Genomic DNA, 23,516 nt, shown 5'->3' on the forward strand with positions numbered 1-23,516 from the left:
ACGAGTTGTTCTACGTGTAGATGTATTTCTGATGTATCTGTGGGGAGGAAGGTGATCTGTGGGTCTTACTCCTCTGCCATCTTTCCCCTCTCTCCCTGGCACAGTTTAAATGCCTAAGAAATATCTGGTAAGTAAATGAATAAATGGAAGAAATCATTATTTCTAGGCAACATTATTTTGTAATGCTACCTACAAATGTCATCTAAAAATATCATTAGTAGAGGGACCCTGGTGGCGCAGTGGTTAAGAATCCGCCTGCCAGTGCTGGGGACATGGGTTTGAGCTCTGGTCCAGGAAGATCCCACATGTCGTGGAGCAGCTAAATCCGTGCGCCACTACTGAGCCTGAGCCTGGGCAACTACTGAGGCTGCGCTCTAGAGCCTGTAAGCCACAACTAGTGAAGTCCGTGGGCCTAGAAGCCTGTGCTCCGCCACAAGAGAAGCCACCGCAATGAAAAGCCCACATGCAGCAACGAAGACCCAGTGCAGCCAAAAATAAAAATAAATTAGAGTATATATATATCATTATTAGAAAATCATTTTCTGGGTAATGTTTTGATGCTTAGCATTTGTGTTATATTTTTGTTTGTTTGCATGTCTGTATAACCATGCAGATGCTTATCTTTTGTTACTTTTTAAACACCAAAAAACTGTTTGAGGAAATGAATAAATGAAGAAGTAAGAAAAAAAACAAAATTGAGAGGTTTTTTTTTTTAATACAAAGCAAATGAGGAAATAATGGTAAAGGAGCATCAGCATTGAGTTTTTGTTTGTTTTTTAAGCATGAAAAGAAGTAGCATTAAAAACATTTTTATTTAAATTCAACCTCACTTTCAAGAATTATCTTTAAGTTTTGAATTTTCAGTCTTTCAAGTAATGTTTGATACTCTTCAATCATTTCTCTTTTAGTATGAATCAGATGCAACAGGAGAAAGAGCTAACAGAAAATATTTTGAAAGTGGTGAGTATTGGCATCAGTTACACTCTAACCTTTCTGGGACATATTTAGAGCATGTGTAGGTGCTTCTTCTAATCTTAGGGATATAAGAGTTGGCAAGGTCTAGATGCAGTGGCATTTACATTTTTACTTGTTAGAACATAGTTTGGTAATATTCTAAATAGTATATTAAAAAAAAAAATTAATTAATTTTGGCTGTGCTGGGTCTTTGTTGCTGTGCCCGAGCTTTCTCTAGTTGCGGTGAGCAGCGGCTTCTCTTCATTGTGGTGTGTGGGCTTCTTATTGTGGTGGCTTCTCTTTGTTGCAGAGCACGGGCTCTAGGTGCACGGGCTTCAGTAGTGGTGGCTCGTGGGCTCTAGGGTGCAGGCTCAGTAGTTGTGGCGCATGGGCTTAGTTGCTCTGCAGCATGTGGGATCTTCCTGGACCAGGGCTCAAACCTGTGTCCCCTGCATTGGCAGGCGGATTCTAACCACTGCGCCACCAGGGAAGGCCCCTGTGTGCAGGATCTTTTAGTTGTGACATGCAGGATCTTTAGTTGCAGCATGCAAACTCTTAGTTGTGGCATGTGGGATGTAGTTCCCTGACCAGGGATCAAACCCAGGCCCCCTGCACTGGGAGCGTGGAGTCTTAGCCACTGGACCACCAGGGAAGTCCCTCTTTTTTTTTTTTAAGGTAATTTTAACAAATATAATTGCACTCCTGCTATGTTAGAAACATTTTTAAAATAGATTAATACACTAAGCTACTAAGTATCCTGTAAATATTTTTTGGTTAATATAGTCCAGTGCTGCCATTTTTGTATTTTAATAATTTGTTTATTGAACATTTGTAGCTAAAAGAACAAGCTTCTGATTCTATCTTGGTACTAGAGGCAGCCCTTAAATTAAACAAGGATCTTTATGTCCACACGATGAGAACGCTAGATTTATTGGCCATGGAGCCAGGCGTGGTAAATGGAGAGACTGAGAGTTCCACTGTTGGATTGAAAATCAAAACCGAGGAGATGCAGTGCCAGGTATTTATTTCAGTATTTAATCAATGCATGGCAAATTTTTGGAAAATCTTATTTTTAATTAGAATTTATTTATGCCCTTGTCCCTTTGATTTTGATTTCAGATGCTATTAAGACTTTGCATTGCATTTAATTTGTGAATTTTATAAGACCTCACTTGAAATTTTTCTAAAAGAAATGCAAGGAAAATTTCATTTGATCTTTTGTCTCTGAACTGGTTTCCCGGTTGTAGTTAGGAGACTGACAATGCATGAGTATGTAACTAATTTACAGTTCATTCATATTATTAGAAATCTAATCATACCAAAAAAACAAAACAAAACTAATATTGTACTAGACTTTGAAAAATGTGGGCTACTAGAGAAACACCTAGTTTTTCAAAGATCTTAAGGTTGCCTGCTTTCTGTAACTCTGTGCTGTAGTTCCTTTGTTGCTTTCATTTGTTGCTTGTTGTTAGATATTTTTTGTATTGATGTCTTCTTTTTCCCTGCTGGATTGTAAACTCTTTGAGGTCTCTTTTTTTTAATATATTTGCCTCTTTCTCACTTTCCAGTACAGAATCTTGAGTATAATAAAAATTTTAAAATATTTGATGATTGCCTAGAGAGGGCCATTAGCCTTTTACATTCTGTGTTCTTTTTACATTTTATGTTCATTGTGTGAGTTGGCATGACTTCTTTAATCACTATTTCCCAATCCTGAAATGGCAGAAGTAGCTCTGACTTTAAAGGGTTTGGAGGTACCTTTTCAGATTAGCTGGTTCTGGAGGTGAAAATAATCCCTTTTCAAGACTTGTTAAGATGGAGTCTTGTACAGTAGGAGGAGGAGTCAAGAGGCATTGACAGTCGGCAGCCACTTTAAATGGTCAATTAAACTTCCATGGAGGAGGTTTCTGGTACTGTCATATCTTATACTCACTGGGTCTGTTTAAAAGTCTTGGTAACATGTCTGATTTTCACAATGTGGTGGATGATATGACCTGAAAAAACAGAACTCTTACATAAATGTGCTAGGTAAACCCTATCAAATATTCTTTTAATTACATAGCTGAGCCATAATTTCTGTTTTTTGAATAGCAAATTAGTACTAATACTCATTTCCTGGCATGTTAATGTTTAAAGTGCATTTGCAGTCTTTATGTTACTAAAATTTACCTGACTCAAAAGAAAAATCTTAAATTTTTCCTTAGTTAAACCATAAGTATTACTGTCCTTCAGGGCAGCTTCATTATCAGATTTGTTTTTTTTTCATTTTGTTTTCATCTATTGACCACATCTTAACTGTAGAATTTAAACTCGTTTTAATGGCTAGTCAGTATAATTATACTTGAAATTATCTTTTTCATATCTTGTACTCTGCCTGGAAAGGGAAATTATATGTAACTATAATATGTATGCATATGTATGTGTGTTTATGTGTGTTTAAATCTTTCTCTATTATGTATACACACACATACTATTTTTAAAAATTGCTTTAGCACTCTTTTACCCTAGATGGAAGGAAGCGCTCTAGAATGAAAATCAGCCCAACATTAAATGTGGATTAAATAGTGCAAAGCAGTATTCTAGAGGCTGAGAAGAATTAATCTTGATTTGTTGAACAGGGCAGAATAGTATCTGTAATGCATATCAGTAAAGAGTAGATCAGTCATGAACACCAGAGACTATTACAGCTTAGGAGTTCAGAGGGGGAATGAGTATCTGTTGGCTAAGGTTGGTTTGGTGTAAATGGAAATACGGGGTGTGGAATGAAGTTCATTTTTAGATCTGATGTGAATGGGGAATTGAGAAAACTGGTGTGACTGAAATAGAGGAGAATAGAGAGGTTTGGAGAGAGAAATTAGTCCAGATTCTGAGACCCTTGAAGATCAGGCCTTGGGGTTTGAACTTTCTCTTACCTGGGGGAATAATTTGAAGGCTTTTTAAGAAAGTCATATTGAGAAGACAGATCAGTCAGCCTTGTGTAGAGTAAATTTGAGATAGAGTATTAGGAACCTAGAGATCTGGCTTCAAGTCTGGGCTCTGCCAGTGTTTGGTTATATGCTCTTAAGCAGAGATGTTACTTTCTGGGCCTTAGTGTACTTGTTCATAAAATGGCTAAGTTGAACTCAGTCTTTGTGTTCTGCATTTAGTAAATCTAGGTATCAATTTATGAACGTTCTTGGAAAAATATACAGGTTCTATTAGAAAAAGACAACTGGAAATGCACTATCGTTTTATAGTCATTAATTCAAACTTCTCAATATTTTATTCTGGCCAGTTCTGTGATAGTAGACATTTGCCCCTTCTGTCCCTTTTGGAGAGACACCCCGGTGGCTGTCCCCCTATTCTATGTTAGAAGAACCCCGTAACTTCTGAGACTTGATGGGAGGCAGAGCCTGTTTCCTATTATAAAACTGAAAACTCCAGACACTAGCATTCTCTAGCCCTTATCCTGCTCCAGGGCAAGTGTGTCACATAGGTGTGACAGACAGATACATTTAGTTTAGACTGAATTAGGAGCTAGCTAGTAAGTCAGTGAAGTGGAGAGGGTAGATAATCCGTTGTGATGGTGGGCCAAGAGCAACAGTGACAGTAAAATCTAGTTTCCAGGGGCAGCCCTGGCAGAAGTGGAGCTGCTACTCTCAGTGTCTAGCGCTGGTGGCTGCAGGTGACACGATCTGTGGAGTCTAGTGTTGAGGGGGCTGCAGTGGTGTTTCACTGCATCAGTTTTGGCTCTTGTTCTGGCTGCTTGCTTCCCTTCCCCTGTTTGTTTTCCAAGCCTGATTCTTTGGCTTTCCCAATAACTCTGTAGGCCACCTGACATCCTGAGGGTAAATCTGTTTTCTGCTTAATTCAGTCAGAGTTGACTTCTGTTGCTCGTGACGAAGAACATTGATTGTTTCACTGCTCATTGAAATGGTTTTTTCTTGTTTGCTGTATGTGTACCTGTGTTTTGCCTTTGAGTTTTGTCAGCTCTTAAGCTCATGAAAAATTACTGAGCGAATTGGTATTCATCACCATTTTAGGTGTGTTACGATTTGGGTGCAGCGTACTTCCAGCAAGGCTCTACAAATCCAGCTGTCTATGAAAACGCCAGAGAAAAATTGTTTAGAACCAAAGAACTAATTGCAGAGGTAAATACAGTCATAACAGGCATATGATTTTCAGTCCTTTAAAACATCTGTATGTTTTTTGGCTTTAATTTTTCTGATGATAAAAAAACCCAGTAAGTGTTCATTGTTGTAAATTCGGTAGTTCAAAAAAGTAGTGAAAACACCAAAAAAAATCTGTAATACCCCTTTTGTGGTTTTAGCTTATTTTTTTCCAGTTTTTATTCTTAATGTTTTTATACAGTTAAGCTCATGCTGTAATATACTATTTTGTATCTTGCTTAAATATTTGAATAGATATTTAAAATGTAGTCGTTTTCCTAATGTTTGGGCATTTGGATTGTTTACTGTTTTTATTTATTATAAAGTTGCAAAATTTATATCTCCAAGCATAAATTTTTGTTTGGACTTTAGATACTTTCAAGTTAAATTCCTGCAAGTAGAATTACCATGTCAATGGTCATTATTTTTTTAAAGGTTGTAATATGTAAAGCCAAATTGCTTGCTAGGTGCATTTCTCCGAAGGCACTCCCATCAGCAGTGAATTTTTTTAAATTGCTAATTTGATGTGATCTAGAATATCTTTAAAAAATTTGCGTTTCCTTGGTTCCTAGTAGGGTAAACATTTTCATGTGTTTGTTGTTTGCATTTTTCTTTTTGTGATTCAGAAAACTTAATTTTAAAGTATATATCTAGGTTTTTGTACGCCTGGTGCCCAGAAAAATTCCCACTTCAATCTTTCCTTTCTTCACCAGAGGCATTGATTAAATGTACTAGAGATTTACTTTATTGGGAATCCCCATTTTACTTTGCCTGGGGCACTCATCAGATTTCTAATTTTATGGCATTTCAGGTATAGTAGTTTAAAACTTTAATTTTTTAAAAAAGTGTGTCTTTAAAAAATTTTTTTCTGTTTTGGTGGAAGCATTTCTGTTTGTTCCACTTGAGTGAAGATTGAGTTTTCTTTGCTGCCCCCTTTAAATCTCTGCAAGTGTATGTATTTTAAAATATTTTAAGCTTGTTTTTAACAGTGTTCACTCTTTGTTAGTATCTTAATTTTCATACTTACATAGAGTAATAATAATGTCTACCTTTATGTTGGCCTGAAAACTCTAAACCAGGAGTCAGCAAACTCTTTTGTAAAGGGCTAAATAATAGATATTTTAGGCTTTGTGGGCCATATACAGTTTCTGTGGTATAGTCTAATTTGTTGTTATGGTTTTTTTTTCCCCCCCTTTACAACCCTAAGAATTGTTCTTAGGTCAAGAAATCTATAAAAACAAGCCATGGGCTGGATTTGGCCTGTGGGCAATATTTTGCTGACCCCTGCTCTAAACCTTTTAATTTTTTATGGTTCCTCCAGCCCTGAATTTTCCATTAGCATTTTCTTGTACTGTTAAAATGTACTAAATGGGTGCTAGACTATTGTTTCTATTACACTGATGAATAATGATATATACCTCTTACTTTACAGATAGGTTCGTTATCTCTTCATTGTACCATAGATGAGAAGCGGTTAGCTGGCTACTGTCAAGCGTGTGGTGTTCTTGTACCTTCTTCTGATAGTGCATCTCAGCAATTGACTCCATATAGTCAAGTCCATATTTGTTTGAGATCTGGCAACTATCAGGTAAGATGTGTGATGGGATACAATAGTGTAATCGAAAAGCACTGGAATCCAGACAGCTGAGTTCATATCCTGACACACCATTTACAGTTGTGCCATTTAGGGCAAGCCAGACTGTCAGATTGGCCTATAAAATAGTTTTAATAATTAAGCTTCTTATGAGAATCAAATGAGAAGTTATAGTTTATAAACTCTAAGGCAAAGCACTGGACAGATGTTGACTCATTGATATTCTCCTTTCTTGAAGGTATAGAATTTGCCCATTTTAAGTGCATTCTGTAAGAAACTCTGTAGGTAGAACTTTTAAAATTACAGGTAGAGAACTTTTAGTTTTATGGAGCCTAAAGTCTTGTGTCTGATCTGAAAGTATGGCCTTGTGACCCTGCCTTATTAGCCACTGCAAACATTAAGACTGAAGGAGAAAGTGAGCAGAGTGGTTTTGGTAGGTTTGGGTAGTGTATTACATAGCCCATTTGGCCAGGGAGTCTGGTCATCATCTCAGTTTTAATCATGAAAAGGGCTTAAATTAGTCTGTTGAGATTTTTATTGCACCCTCTGTGTATATATCTTTAGTTTTGTAATGAAAATCACTGGGAATTAGAATTTGTACTTTTAAAATCTTTTTTGGAAAGCCTTCATTCTAGGAAGTGAACAGTGCCTTCATGTTATTTAATTCAAAACAGAAATTATGAAATGACAAAGCTATAGCATACCTTTAGTTTTGTGTCTCCAAACGGACTTTTAGCCTAGGTTTTTAGTTCAGTCTTCTCAACTAGAGTTTATTTTTTTTCAGAGAAAATAGAAGAGAGGGGATACGTACTTCCTCTCCCTCCCTCTGGCCTCTTTTTTGCAAATTCTGCTTTGCCCTAGGGAAGAAAATTAAACTTTCTTGAAGATAGATTTCAGATACAGATGAAGTTATTAAACACTAGAGATCTTTCAGTTACGTATTCCTAGTACAGGCTTATGGAGGGTGGGGATCAATTATGATAAGATATAGGATCTTTAAAACGGTCCCTGGAATGGTAAGACCTGTGCAAAGAAGACCTTGGAAATATTAGTCATAAATAGGCACATATTACTGTGAATACAATAAAGTGCCAAAATGTATCACTCAGAAAGTAGCGTAATGGGTAGCTAGGAAAGGGGAAAGAGCAATTTTGTTGCACCTCTGAAATTTATCACTTCAGTTATGTATGCAGGAGTATCTTAGAAATCATGTTTACCTTTTTTTGTTTTTTTGGAATAAGATTCTGTTTGTATTAACTATATATTTTTGTTTTGTGCTGATGAAGTAGTTATTGAACAGTTGGAACAAATATGTCTTCTCACATTTAGGAAGTGGCTTACTTTCCCCTGTGTAGCCTGTGTTTTGCTATGGAGGTGAAACAGTGGTTGCTTTATAGTTTTGAAGCCATTTTTGTCAGTGCTTTTGTGGTAGAGCTGAGTAGCTTTAGCTGTTTCAAGAAATCCCCACACTATCGAGATAAAGAGTTGATAAAGAACAGAAAAAGACTCATGATGTGGGTGTTTCTGTAATTCACTAAATAATATATTTTAAACCATTTAAATTGATTAGAATAGTTTCTTAACATGTTATATTTAGATGAATTATTTTTAATTAATTATTTCAGTGTTTTAAAAAGTTTGTTATATGAACCCCTCCCCTTTTTCTTGGCTGCACTGCGCGGCCTGTGGGATTTTAGTCCCCCTGCAGTGGAAGCCCAAAGTCTTAACCGCTGGACCGCCAGGGAAGTCCCTGAACCCATATTTAAAGTGGCTGAGAAGAATTTAAAAACTTTCTCTCTAATAACATAGCTGAATTACTTCTTATTCATTGATTCTTCTCTCATCTCTCACTTTTGATCTTCAATTTTGAAAAAGGGTGAGGAGGTGCTATTTGTATCTGTAACGTAATTTTAAAATTTTAGAAAGAGAAGATTTTCCTAGCAAGATTTTTTTTTTTCCTAGCAAGATGTTTTAATGATTTTCTTCACTGTGTAATTTCTATTATAGAAAGACTTTTAAAATTTTATTTAAAAAATTTCTTTTTGGAAAGATTCTTTCATGATTTTTGAAATGGATGCAATTTTGTGTCTGTGTTCTAGGAGGTAACAAAGATTTTCGCTGAAGACAATTTAACCTTCAGTTTACCTGTGCAGTTCCGGCAGTCAGTCCTAAGAGAGCTCTTTCAGAAAGCTCAACAGGGGTAAGGAGTGAATTACTTTTTGATTTTTGAATAAAAGGGTAAGTGCATTTCAGATTTATCAAAAATATCCCTCCAAACTACCTACCTGTATGTCTGACACAATACTTTCACTTTTTTTTAGTATATGGGAAGTTACCATGGCCAGAGGAGCCACTTTAATGTTCATCTAATCCATTTTAAAAGTGCTTGGGGAAAAAAATTTACATAGCAGAATTTGATTCTGTTACCTAGTCTGTATAGCTAAATTGTCCCTTGACAAATTCAAGACCTTCCCATGACTTAGGTATTTACTAACATGCCGGAATATCGTAAGATCTTACCTCTCAAGAATAAATGGCTTATTCTTGTGATTTTAGTTTTGCAATATATTCCTTTTTATTAAAAAAAATTAGTGTATCTGCTTTTGTATTCTACAGAAATGAAGCTCTAGATGAAATCTGTTTTAAAGTCTGTGCCTGTAACACAGTCCGTGATATATTGGAAGGTAGAGCGATTGGTGTTCAATTTAACCAGCTATTTCTTAGACCTAATAAAGAGAAAATAGACTTTCTTCTTGAGGTAAGACGTTTTTTCCCCTTTTGATTTATAATTTTGCTTTAAGTTTACCAATGATCTCTTAGCTACCAAATCCAGTGCCCTCTTCTCTGTCTTCGTCTGACTTGCCTCTCTGGCTGATAGTTGTTACTACTGATAGACCACGATCTCCAACCCTGTTCTCCTCCATCACTGGGTTTTCCATAGTTCTCCACTGACTTCTCTTTTGCTCTCCCTTTAATGTTTATTTACAAAAGTTTTATCCTTGGCTCACTCAACTTCTCATATCACTTTTTATTCTCATCCAAAACCTCAATCACCTGCTCACTAAAAACCCTTGGATCATACTTCTTGCCTCTCATGTGAGCGCCAGAATCTGTGTTTCTACTGGATCTTTCTCTTTCGTTAATAGTCTTAATGTAATAAACCTTGAGAGGAGTACACAGAGTACAATTAGTACCATTTAGTTCTAAACATACAACACTGCCAGTGCTCTAGAAGTCCTTCTTATGCTCCTTACCAAACCCTCTCTGCCTCTCCTTGAGGAAACCACTGTCCTGTGTTTTGTGATAATCATTTCCTTGCTTTTCATTACAGTTGTATCACCTTTGTATGTACCCTTAAAGAATATTCTTTAATTTGCCTGTTTTGAACTTTACATAAATGAAATCATACAAAATAAATTCTTTGTCTCTCAGTGAACATACTTGAGATGTCTTTTCAAGTTGTATGCAAGTACAGTTTTTTTTTTTTCCATTGCTGTAAGGTGTTACAACATTATATGACCATGTCACAATTTATTTATTCTTAAGATGATGGACATTTGTGTTATATACTATTTGTGGCTGTGGTGCTTCTTGGAAAATACTGTACACATATCCTGGTGCACCCACATACGATTTATCTGTTACATTCCTGGAGAAGGTTTATCTGCCATATTACTATATAATTTCCAAGTGTATTTGCCACTAGCATGCATGAGGGTTCTCGTTGGTCAGGATCTTTGTCAGCACTTGCTATTGTCAGATTTCCTGTCAGGGTCATGGTATAATGGTATCTCATTGAGGTTTTAACGTCCATTTCCTTTATTACTGAGGAATTCAGCAGCTTTTCATTTATTTTTTTGCACATATAGATTGTCTTTTTTTTTTTTTTTTTTTTTTGCGGTACGCGGGCCTCTCACTGTTGTGGCCTCTCCCGTTGCGGAACACAGGCTCCAGACACGCAGGCTCAGTGGCCATGGCTCACAGGCCCAGCCGCTCCGTGGCATGTAGGATCTTCCCGGACCGGGGCACGAACCCGTGTCCCCTGCATCGGCAGGCGGACTCTCAACCACTGCGCCACCAGGGAAGCCCTAGATTTTGTCTTTTGAGGTACCCATTCCAAGTGGTATGCCTCATTTTTCTGTTGAATTGTCTTTTTTTTTTTTCTTTTGCAGGAATTTTTTATATATTCTGTCCTTTACTAGTTTTAAATACTGCAGGTATCTTTTCTGCGTTTTACTTTTAACTTTTTATTATTTTAAAAGTTCTTAATTTTAATATAATAAAATTTATCAATCTTTTCCATAAAGGAAAAGATTAGTGGATTTCTGTGTCTTGTTCAAGAAAGCTTTTCATATCCTGTAGTCGTGAAAATTGTCCTATATTTTACCTTCAAAAGCTCTATAGAGCTTAGCCTTCTTTTCACATTTAGGTCTTTAATCCACCTATGATTGATTTTTGTGTATTAACATGAAGTAGGGGGTCTGATGTCATTTTTTTCCTCACTTGTTCCAGTACCATTTATTGAAAGTTCCATCTTTTTTCTGCCAATCTCCAGTGCTACCTCTCTTGAATGCCAAGTATCCATACGTGTGTGGGCCTGTCTCTGGGCTGTGTTCTGTACCACTTTTCTGTTTGTTTACCCATACATCAGTATCCCTATCTTGATATCATCTGAAGTACATACCTTGTTTTTCAAAGTTGTGTTGGTTATGCTTGTCTTTTTGTGTTTTCTTGTAGACAGTTGACTCAGATTGTCAAGTTTCACAAACAAGCCTGTTGGATTTTTGTTTGGAACTATATTACCTTTAAAAGTCAATTTGTGAAAAATTAGTATCTTTACAATATTGAGTGTTCTAATCTGTGAACTGGTATAGGTTTTGATTTATTTAGGCGTTCTTTAATGCCCTTTAAAGCTTTTAATTTTTCCATAGAAGTCTTTTTATTTAATTTTTTTTATGAACTTGAAAATAGTTTATGCATTGGTATAGAGGTATAGTTGAACTCCGTATATGATTTCGTTTCCAGCTGCTTTGCTAAACTCTTAAAAATTCTGTTTATCTGTAGGTTCATTTGTTTTTCTAAATAGTCTTTATCTGTAAATAATGCATTTTGTTTTCTTCATTTTCTAGCCTTTTCATTTTTATTTCTGTGTACTTGTTCTTACTGTGCTGACAATGATCTCCAGTATAATGTTTGGTAGAAAGGGCTATGATGGGCTTCCTGGTCTCATTCTTAGTCTCAAAAGCTTGTACTCTTTTACTGTTTAGAGTGATGTTTATTATAGGTTTTTCTTATCGTTACTCCGTATCTGATTAAGGAAGTTTCTGTTTATCCTTAATTCACTGAAGGCTCTTATTTTTAAAAAATCATGAATTATTTTTAGATTTTATTAAGTGCTTTTTCTATGTCTATGATGACAAGCACATAATTTTTCTCTTCTAATTGGTTAATGTAGTGAAGTATATTAATTTTTAAGTGTTGAAGTACCTTGTCTGGATAAACCCAACTAGGTTGTGATCTTTTTTTTAAACTGGGATATAATTGACATGTAACATTGTATTAGTTTTAGGTCATGTGATGATTGTTTTTAATATATATTGCTGGATTTGGCTTGCTAATACTTTAAGATTTTTTTACATTCGTGTGTGAGATTGATGCATCAGTTTTTTTTTCTTTCTTGTCCTGTGTTTGATTTTTTTAAATTTAATTTTATTTATTTATTTTTGGCTGTATTGGGTCCTCACCGCTGTTTGTGGGCTTTCTCCAGTTGCAGAGAGCGGGGGCCACTCCTCGCCGCGGTGCACGGGCCCCCCACTGCGGTGGCCCCCCCCCCCCCCCCCCCCCCCCCCGCTGCAGAGCACAGACTCCTGGCATGCGGGCCTCAGCAGTTGTGGCATGTGGGCCCAGTAATTGTGGCTCACGGGCCCAGCTACTCCGTGGCATATGGGATCCTCCCGGACCAGGGCCAGAACCCCGCGTCCCCCGCATTGGCAGGCGGACTCCCAACCACTGCGCCACCAGGGAAGCCCCTTGTGTTTGATTTTGTTACTAAGGTCGTGTGTGCCTCATAAATAAATTGAGGTGTGGATCATTTCTTTTTGCCTGGAAAAGAAAATGGACTCATTGCTTTTTTTCATACATACCAATGATGTATTTGGGCCTGGAGATTTTTTGGGGGGGAAGATCTTTGGCATTGATTCAATTTCAGTGATTTCATCTGCTGTTCTTTTTTTCTTGATTAGTTTTGAGAAGTTCTTTTCTAAGAATTTGTCCACTTTATCTAAATATTTAAGTTGATTAATATTAATGTTTTTAGTTATCTTTTCAGTGTTTATAGCATCTATAGAGATGTCACCTATTTCATATTTTTCATTTTTAAAAAGTTGAGGTGAGTTTACATAACATCTCTGTTACGTTGCTTATCAGGAGTTACCACATATTCCCGAACACGTGATGACACATATACAATGCATCTCTATATTTGAATAAACAGTCTCATGAAAGTACACTAAAATATTATTTATCATAAGATCTTACATATGGTAGCAAACTTAGTTTATGTATACAGTGGGGCAGAACTATTAGAATGTAAATATATTGTACATACTCCCAGATGCTCAGATGTGTTATATACTGATAGCGTAATCTGTTCATCTGAGCAAAGTACTTTCAAGATACTGTTTCTGAGCGTGGTAATTAAAAATACTATTATTCCTTTTTTTCTTTTAATAGCTTCATTGGGATGTAATTCGCATGCCGTACAATTCACCCATTTAAAATGCACAGTTCAGTGATTCTTAGCATGTTCATAGAGTTGGGCAGCCATCGCCTCAGCCAGTTTGACAACATTTCATTCCTCTCTGCCCATCTGCAACAGAACTTCTTATCCATTAGCAGTCATTTCCCATTTTCCCTCAATCTCTTCAACCCTAGGCAACTATTAATCTACTTTTTGTCTCTGTAGATTTGCCTGTTCTGGACATGTCATATAAATAACTGACTTCTTTCACTTAATGTTGAAAACCTGAAAAATTTGATCCATGTTGGAGTGTGTATCAGTACTTCATTCTTTTTTATAGCTGAATAGTATCCCATTGACTGGGTATGCTCTTCACTGTCTGTTTTGAGTGTTTGTTCATCAGTTGATGGGCTTTAGGGTTGTTTACGCTTTTTAGCTCTTATGAATATAATACTGCTATAAACATTATATAATTTAATTTTTGTGGCAACATATTAGAGAATATTTGACAATTTCTTAAGGTTAGGGAGCTTTTACGCTAATAGATTCTTTTTGACTTCTTGTAAATAATATGTGGGGAGGAAACCTAATCTAATAAACTCAGAATAATATTATAAGGATATTATTTTTAGATAACTAGTATTTTCATAGTTTCTGTTACTCTTTATTTTCATTGTTTAGTTTTTAAACCTTGGTTATCTTCTTAACCATTGGTTCTATATACTTTAACTATTATCGATCATTCTTTTCAGCTATCTAAGATGACCCTTTTCTCACTTTTCTGACAGGAACTACTGATTCTTAAAGTTATCACTCCATTTAATTTGGCAACGTACTTTGTAAATTTCGGCAGGACTTCTTCGTATGCTATATAGATTATTCTTTACTGCATATTCTTTGGTCTCATCTCTTAAATTTCTTAACCAGATCTGTGACTGATAATATTTGAAAGGAAAATTCAGTTGTTTTTAAATCTAAACTTTTCAGACTGTAGTATAATTATTTTAAAGTACCCATATTCAAATAAAAACTACTCAAATTCCTAGGTATGTTCAAGATCAATAAATTTAGAAAAAGCTTCAGATTCTTTGAAAGGAAACATGGCTGCTTTTCTAAAGTAAGTGCCTTTCTTTTCTTTTTCTTAATTTTGAACTTAGTCCTGTGAGAAAGATACCTTTTATTCCTTATCGTTTTGGATTTGCCCTGCCTATCTTATAACCAGGCAATAATTGGTATTTAAGAACAGTTACGGTTTGGATTCGTGTAGCCACATAAAACTTAGGATTCTGTCAGTTACTCCTTTTGTGTATTGTAGCATTGAAAGCACAAACTTTAAAGAAGGGCCAAAAAGAAATTTTAAAAGCTGTTTCAAATGATTGTTGTGCAGTTATCGAATGGTGGTTTTTTAAACAGTTTATTAATAAAAATTGGTTAATATGATTGTTTTCCCCAAACTAAAATTATACACTTTTTTTGTTTTATAATATTTCTTACTGATCTAGGAATGTGTGTCTGGGGTTGGAAGACCTGCAGTATGTTTTCATGATTTCTTCACATGAGCTTTTCATTACATTGTTGAAAGATGAAGAACGAAAGCTACTTGTTGATCAGATGAGGAAGAGATCCCCTAGAGTAAATCTGTGCATTAAACCAGTAACTTCATTTTATGATATCCCAGGTTAGCTCTGCTAGCTAAAATGTTGGCACATTCTGCCCCTCAGTATATTTAGGATATCCTCTTAATTTGTTTCAGATTACACGAATGCTGGTAATTAATATACATTTACCTGTCTTTTGTAGTCATATTTCTGTCTAAGCAGTTAAGTCTTGGGACTCTGCTGAGTCTCTGATTCACGGAGATATAGGCCTAGATACATAAAGGATTTTAGCTGTGGGAGTAGACCCACGTAACTCTGCTGCTGTGTTCTTGAAGGTAAAAAACAGGAGGGGAGGGGAGCGGTTGAGAAAGATAAAAGGTACAGGCTTGCATGCATTTCAACCTATATATCATCGTGATACTGTCTTCTAGCTAAACATTCAGCTTTGGCACCATTGCCATTTTTGCCTTATTTATTTGATGATTTTCTTCCATTTTTTTCTCTTATTTTATAAATATAAGTAGAAAATGTAGTACTGCTCATTAATAAGAAATACAAGCTTCAACACTTAATATAGGGGACACAGAATTCAGCTGGCTGAACGAACTTTTAGCTGCTTTGACCCTCATTAGATTTAAACGGCGTTAACAGTCCAGGTGTAAAGGGAAAGAATAATATTAACACAGATAAAATGCTGGAAATGCATTATTGAAGACTATATCTGAAAGCCGAGTTGTAGTGAGGGATTTTAATGATCAATTCTTGGTTTTCTGGGGAAGGCAGTGCCTCCACCTCCTCATTCTCCCCTTCAGAAAACACGTTCTTAATGTTTATTGCTCAAAACATTTTAGATGTGCTTTTAAATAACACAGTATGTTCCAAACTAGGAGACTGTCTATATAAGTTAAATTTTTCCATATATCCCACATAATTCTTTCCATGTACCAGCTACTGATTTTTATGTTTTTATTTTCATTATCTTTATTAAATGCATTCATTTATTAAATGAAGACATAATAAAAATTGTGTTAGGCTTTCTATATGAGAGTGAAGTTAAAACATAATTTGCATTAAGTTGAATAAATAAGTTTTCAAGATGAGAGATGCTTTTAACTTATAATACTTATAAACATGCACAATTTCTCTCAGTAAATTACCGTTCTCATATTTATAGGATTATGTATACCTTTGAATCAAATCATTATTTAAATGGAAACCTCTCCTTCCTTTCTTAGCCTCAGCAAGTGTCAACATTGGCCAGTTGGAGCATCAGCTGATATTATCAGTAGATCCCTGGAGGATTCGACAGATTTTAATTGAATTACATGGTATGACTTCAGAGCGCCAATTCTGGACAGTGTCTAATAAGGTAAGAAGGCCCTCTCTTAAGCGCATATAAGAAGGGACTTCCCTGGTGGTGCAGTGGTTAAGAATCCACCCGCCAATTCAGGTGACATGGGTTTGATCCCTGGTCCAGGAAGATCCCACATGCCACAGAGCAGCTAAGCCCGTGCGCCACAACTACTGAGCCTGTGCTCTAGAGCCCGCAAGCCACAACTGCTGAGCCTGCATGCCACAACTACTGAAGCCTGCGTGCCTAGAGCCCGTGCTCTGCAACAAGAGAAGCCACCGCAATGAGAAGCCCACGCACCGCAACGAAGAGTAGCCCCCGCTCACCACAACTAGAGAAAGCCTGCGTGCAGCAAGAAGACCCAATGCAGCCAGGAAAAAAAAAAAGAACAGATAAGAAAATTACCCTTGTTTTCTGATGTAATTTCATAGAAGAGCTGTTCCCTGACCTTTTTGGGAATAAGAACCCCTTTTATTTGTCAACAATTCATCAACAATGTAAAGTACCTGCACATGAGAGTAATTGCACTTTGAACATCCATTGACAGAGAAATATCCAAAAAAGGTTATTAAATCGACACTATTAAATCAGTAACAACAAAAAGTGAGTTTATATTTCATTTGTTGTCATAACACCTACATGCATTTTCAGTATAGCTGTTAATATGTGTGTAAGGTATAATATTTATGCAGTCTGGAGCTAATACTTGCTGTGTGCTTACAGAGTATTTTTGGTTTAGTTTTTTCCTATCTTCTTGAAGTCTAAAGCCTACAGTTTAGAACCACTTCATTAAAATTTCTTTTAGAACATTTTTGGCTTTAGATATTCTTTTTAAAATGCCAAGCTAATGTTTCTGAAGTTGTCTACTTAAGTTTTCCCATGTGGAAAGTGCAAATGAAAATAGCTTTTTAAACATTTCAGTGGAATGTAGCTTGAGATACAAGGGAAGCAGTCCACAGATACAGGAGAAATTAAAGTACTGTGGTAGTGCTTCTAATTTAACTGCATACTCCTCCTCTGCTGAATATGTAATAAAAAGAAGCAAGAAATTGCTGTATATTTTGTGGGGTTTGAACGTGAAAGTGCAGTGAAATGAAAAATTGGTCTGAACCTTAGTTGGCCTTCTTAGCATTGACATTGTTATTTGTGTTCATTTATATAGAGAGGAAGTATATAGCATAATAGTTAAGAGCGGGAGTTCTGGTACTAACTGCCTGAGTTTGAATGCCAGCTCTCTACTTAACTAGCTTTATAGTCTTCGGCAAGTTATTTGACTTCTGTGTGTCTCTGTTTTCTCATCTGTGAAATGGAGATAATAGTACCTACGTAATACTGTTGTGAGGATCATATGAGTTAATACGTATTAAACTCCTAGAATTTTTTTTCCTTCTTTATCTCTACAGTCTATCCTTCAGAAAGTTCCAATCCATTTAATTATTTATTACTAGCTCATTATAGCGATTATGTTCATTTTGATTAGCATTTCAATACAGCTGTCATTTTCCTTTCTCTTTCAAAAATGACTTTTGAATGATTTTTTAAATGGGATTGACTATTACTGAAAAGATTCTTATCTAGATTTGGCTTCATGTGTGTGTATTTGTGTATTTTTATTTCTTCTAGTGGGAAATACCTTCTGTCTATAGTGGTGTTATCCTGGGAATCAAAGACAATTTAACAAGAGATTTGGTTTACATTCTAATGGCCAAAGGTTTACACTGCAGTACTGTTAAGGTGAGCAAAAGCATACATTGACGTCTGGTTAAGAATATGCTTTGTAAATTTAGCATGAAGCCAGGAATCAGAATCAGTTGTGTTTTCCTGATCTTAAAATCATAGTCGTAGGCCTAGGAGGATATTTGAAAAGGCGTTTTGGTTTATTCTTTTTCCTTTTACCCTCATAGCTATACGAAAATGGTCTTGGACATATGGCTACTACTCTCTGTCTTATAAAAAATTAGAGAACATGAATAGTTCTTTTGTATTTAGGGTTCAGTTAGTAAAGATTGTATTCCAAGCTAAAGAAAACAAAAACAAAAATCCTTAAAATTACTTTTGTAGATTTTACATAAGGATCTATTTGTGAAGTAGTCTGGGATGGAAATACAGATTTGGGAATCATCAAAGATCACCCTGGCAGAATATTCAGAACCTAGGGGATCCAGCACAGGTCCAAAAAGAGTGGCATGAGAAAGAGTCTGGTATGAAGACCAGACTTGTGGGGTCATAATAGCTAAGGGGATAGAGGTTGTCAAGAAAACGGAATGGACAGCACTGGGTTGCAGCCCCTAAGTCCAGTAAGGTAACTGAAAGGTATTGAGTAGATTGTGCCATTAGAAGATCTTTGTTTAGTAAGAGCTATTTCTTTTTCATGATGTGGGGGATAGAAGCCACATTGTATGAGTGAAAGAATCATGTGGAGAGAGTAGGCGAAGGCTACTCTTTGGAAAAATTAGAAAGAGATGTGTAGGAAAGGGCTTGGATCATAGCTGATTTGATTTATTTATTAGTCAATTATATAGGCTAATAGGGTTGTGTGCAAAATTTTAGAATGTGGAACCTTGTTGAAGGGGGTAAGGTCTAATTCTGACTATCTTAGGGGGAGAAGAGTGTTTAGTCATGGAATTTTATACCTGTATGATATATGTATGTAATATTTATATAAAACTTCTAGTTTTTTAATTTTATTTATTTATTTTTTGGCCACGCTGTGTGGCATGTAGGATCTTAGTTCCCAGACCAGGGATTGAACCTGTGCCCCCTGCAGTGGAAGCGTGGGGTCTTAACCCCTGGACTGCCAAGGAAGTCCCCTAGTTTTGTTATTTTATAATTTATGTAAAACTTGTTTAGTAATATAGCATGTATATTATATTGATTGTTTATTGGATGTTTTTTAAAAATTACAGGTAATTCCCTGGCGGTTCAGTGGTCAGGACTCTGTGCTTCCACTGCAGGGGGCACGGGTTCAATCCCTGGTTGAGGAACTAAGATCCTATGTGCCGTGTGGTGCAGCCAAAAAAAAAAAAAATTTACAAAAGAATTAAGTATTTATTGGAATAAATCAACAATGCAGAGATGATAAAAACATGATAGTCTAGCCTCACTCCCCAAGATAACCAGTGTTAACCATTTAAATTAATTCTTCTCTTCTTTGTTCTGTACTTTTAAAGACGTATTTTTTGACTCCAGAGGAAAGGTGATCCAGGCTATTCTGCTGTTTCTTTTTATAGGACTTTACCCATGCTAAACAGCTATTTGCTGCTTGTTTGGAGTTGGTGACAGAATTCTCACCAAAACTTCGTCAGGTCATGCTGAATGAGATGCTGCTTTTGGATGTTCATACACATGAAGCTGGAACAGGGCAATCTGGAGAGAGACCGCCTTCTGATCTTATTAGTAGGGTGCGAGGATATCTGGAAATGAGGCTTCCTGGTAAGACTTTTTCACAAAGCCGGATTTCAGAAATTCAGTACTCAAGTAACTGTGGGGAATATTCTAAAAGAATATTTACTGGACTTTTTACCATCTATGAAAAAATTATTTGTCTTTTAAAACAGAATTCAGATGTGGAGTTCACTTGAAAACATTGGGGAAAATGTAGGAAATTATTAATTTCCTAGGATTGCCATAAATAAGTAACAGAAATTTATTTATTTATTTAAAATTTATTTATTTGTTTTTGGCTGCTTTGGGTCTTTTTGCTGCAGAAATTAATTTTTTCATGGTTTTGGAGATGAGATGTCTGAAATCAAGGGGTCTGCAGGCCTACACTCCCTTTGAAGGCTCTAGAGAAGGATCCTTCCTTGCTTCTCCCTAGCCTCTGGTGGCTCCCAGCAGCCTTTGGTGTTCCTGGGCTTGCAGCTGCATCACTCCAGTCTTTACCTGTTTCATGTGGCCTTCTGTGTGTGTGTGTGTGTGTGTGTGTGTGTGTGTGTGTGTGTGTGTGTGTGTGTCCATGTCTTCTCCTCTTGTAAGGGCACCAGTCATTGGATTTAGGGTCTACCCTAATTCAGTATGACCTCATTTTAACTAACCACATCTGCAAAGACCCTGTTTCCAAGTAAGATCACCTTCTGAGGTCTCAGGTGTACATGAATTTTGAGGGGACAGCATTCAACACACTACAAAAACTATATTGCAATTTTAAGGTATTATGTTAAAAGATTCAAAATGTCCTTGAAGCTGCATGTTGAAGGTTTATTTCCTCATAGCTGCCATAGACAGCCCTCAGCACGATTGCCTGTGGGTCAGGAAGTCACTGTGGTCACTTTAGGAACAGATTTTGACTGTCCAGTTCTAAATGTAAAGATCTTATTATGAAAAGAAGCTTATCATAAGAAGTTTTTTTTATCATAAGAATTATCTGTTACATATAATCTTGCTTAGTTAAAGCAGTTTCTTACTTTTACATGATTTAATAATATTTAGAGCATTTCAATCATACTGTACACATTTAATACTATAAATAGTAAAATTAAAGTATAAAGCAAGGTCCTAATAATGTGCCCAAACAAATGGCTGCTGGCCCTCTGGGGTCTTTTGAATTAATTTAATTGTTATAACATTGTGATTTCTTGAAAAAATTACAACTTTTTAGCACTCTATAGATAGAATACTTTTGAGTTTTAATGCATCATTGCTCTTCAGTATCACAATAAAAATTGATCTAATTAATATATACTAACTGTCAACAGAGTGTTTTTTAAAGCTCTTTTTTTTTCCTTTTTCTTTTCGGGCCATGCTGCGCGGCTTGTGGGATCTTAGTTCCCCTACCAGGGATTGAACCCGGGCCCTCGGCAGCAAAAGCACAGAGTCCTAACCATTGGACTTCCAGGGAATTCCCCAGAGTGTTTTCTTTTTAAAGGTTGAAGATTGGTTCTCTAAAATGAAAAGCAAAAAGAATTTTAAAAACCCTAACATTTATTGAGTGCTAACTACATGTCAGACATTCTTCTCAGAGCTTAGGTGCATAACTGATTTAGTCCTTGCAGCAGCTTCATGAAGTAGCTTCTTATTTAATTATCCCCATTTTGTAAATCAAGAAACTAAGTTTAAAGAATTTGGCCGAAGTCATGAAGTAAGAGACGGAACTGTGTTTTGAACTCATCAGGCCAACTTAAGCCTGTGCTTTTACTCTTTGAAATGGTTGGAAATGCCTTCAAGTAATTATAGTCTCTTTGTACTACCTTTTTGGCATTTGAGTAGTTTGGAGTTCACTTTTTCCTCCCTCCCTCCCTCCCTCCCTCCCTCCATTCTTCCTTCTCTCCCCTAACTTACTGAATGTTCATCTATTTGTCCCATAGTTTGTGTTATAAGCAGCGTTTGAAATGAGAAGGAAAGGATGTACCCTTAGGAAGAACAAGAAAGAAAGCGTTTGAACCCCGCTCTCTAGATGCTGATTCTTCTTTAAGAACCATTGTGGACTCACTAATGAGAGATGTCCAGTGAATAAAGGACGCCTTGGAGCCAAATGCTGTCTGGGCTTCCTCTGGCAAAGTGTATGGTGCACAATGCACAGTGACATGTTGTACACTGGGATATTAAATTTACTTCTATCTTCACTCCTTCTTTAAGAAGATGATGCAAATAATGTATTTTTACTTAATTTTGGTGTGTTCCTGTGCCTCTTTTTTGTTGTCTCCAGTCGCTTTTTGGGATAAAGTGAGATATAAATAGCCACAGGCCAAGACTTTTTAGAATGGCTGAAAAGTATAGGTACTCAAGAAGTTTAGTAGCTCTCCCCATTTTAAGTTTTAACGTTGTTATTTAGTATTCATTGGGTTTCTTTTCCTCTTTCTTGAAATACATTAAAACCTGAGTATTATATACTTTGAGCTACAAAAATTCACAATGTATTTAATATTAAGGTATATTTAATAATTATTTATTTCAAAGGAAATAATGGTCAAACAATTCTGAGTGATTTTTTTCCCTCATATCTTTTTATTTAAAATTGTTACAGGTATAGTACATATTTTTTGAATGAGTGAATGATTTGTCTCTTATGACTATTTATCATGTTTTAATCAGGAAAAATTATTTAAAAAATGAAAAACATATTAACATGGATGTATTACAGCTTTAAACATGGTTTACCTATTTCTGTGCTCTAAATAGCTAGAAGTTTATACCATACCATTATATATTTGTTTTGTTTGTGTGGTTCTTCTCTGCTCATTTATTTATTTATTTATTTTTGGCTGCGTCGGGTCTTAGTTGCAGCCCGTAGGGTTCTCTCTAGTTGTGGCGTGTGAGCTCCAGAGCTCGTGGGCACTGTAGTTGCAGCACGCGGGCTCTCTAGTTGTGGCCTGTGTGCTCAGTAGTAGTTGTGGCATGTGGGCTTAGTTGCCCCCATGGCATGTGGGACCTTAGTTCCCTGACCAGGGATCGAACCTGCGTCCCCTGCATTGGAAGGCGGATTCTTAACCACTGGACCACCAGGGAAGTCCCTCTCTGCTCATTTAAACTATAAATTTGTAGAGGCTGGGTACCAGCTCCTAGACTTCCACAGTAGAGTGTTAGGCATCTTAAGGTGTTCTTAGTAGAGAATTTTGTTGATTAATAGTGGGGACTGTGGCAACCTATTATTGGGAAACCTTAAACTTTACAGAGAAAGTATAAAATATTAGTGTTTTTCTATTTTTTCATCTGTAACTTGTTTTTGATTTGTTCAGCTGGAATCTGAGCAACTATTTGCTTTGTTATTGATTGATTGATTGCCACACCGCGCTGCACGGCTTGCAGGATCTCAGTTCCCTTACCAGGGATCAAACCTGCAGCCTCTGCAGTGATAGCACAGCATGGTAACCACTGGACTGCCAGGGAAGTCCCATGCTTTGTTCTTTTAATGTTATGATGGTAACTCCAACTACTTTCTTCTTTGCTTTTTAGATATTCCTCTTCGTCAAGTTATTGCCGAGGAGTGTGTTGCTTTTATGTTAAACTGGAGGGAAAATGAATACCTTACCCTGCAAGTTCCTGCATTTCTGCTTCAGAGTAATCCATATGTAAAGGTAATTCATGTTTAATCTAAATAAAAGGATTATTAGGGTGGGATTATTGGACCAGTTTCTTTAGATCTGTACTACTTAGGGAGCTTGTCCAGTTTCTAAGATTCAGTCTAAGTTTGGAC

The 23,516-nt window shown here is 36.4% G+C and overlaps 1 protein-coding gene across 2 annotated transcripts in view; it reads left to right on the forward strand.

Moving 5' to 3' along the window:
- Window positions 1–23,516, forward strand: part of INTS8 (integrator complex subunit 8) — a 66,086-nt gene that overhangs the window by 12,060 nt on the left and 30,510 nt on the right. For both annotated transcript variants that reach the window (XM_032609758.1, XM_032609759.1), the window contains exons 5-16: window positions 909–960; window positions 1,790–1,972; window positions 4,977–5,084; window positions 6,535–6,690; window positions 8,796–8,896; window positions 9,313–9,454; window positions 14,482–14,552; window positions 14,938–15,113; window positions 16,269–16,402; window positions 18,008–18,118; window positions 19,615–19,816; window positions 23,276–23,397. In XM_032609758.1, coding sequence (XP_032465649.1) covers window positions 909–960; window positions 1,790–1,972; window positions 4,977–5,084; window positions 6,535–6,690; window positions 8,796–8,896; window positions 9,313–9,454; window positions 14,482–14,552; window positions 14,938–15,113; window positions 16,269–16,402; window positions 18,008–18,118; window positions 19,615–19,816; window positions 23,276–23,397 — 1,558 coding nt within the window. The remainder of the gene's footprint in view (window positions 1–908; window positions 961–1,789; window positions 1,973–4,976; window positions 5,085–6,534; window positions 6,691–8,795; window positions 8,897–9,312; window positions 9,455–14,481; window positions 14,553–14,937; window positions 15,114–16,268; window positions 16,403–18,007; window positions 18,119–19,614; window positions 19,817–23,275; window positions 23,398–23,516) is intronic.

This window comes from Phocoena sinus, chromosome 17 (genome assembly GCF_008692025.1).
Source record: "Phocoena sinus isolate mPhoSin1 chromosome 17, mPhoSin1.pri, whole genome shotgun sequence".
Classification (NCBI taxonomy): domain Eukaryota; kingdom Metazoa; phylum Chordata; class Mammalia; order Artiodactyla; family Phocoenidae; genus Phocoena; species Phocoena sinus.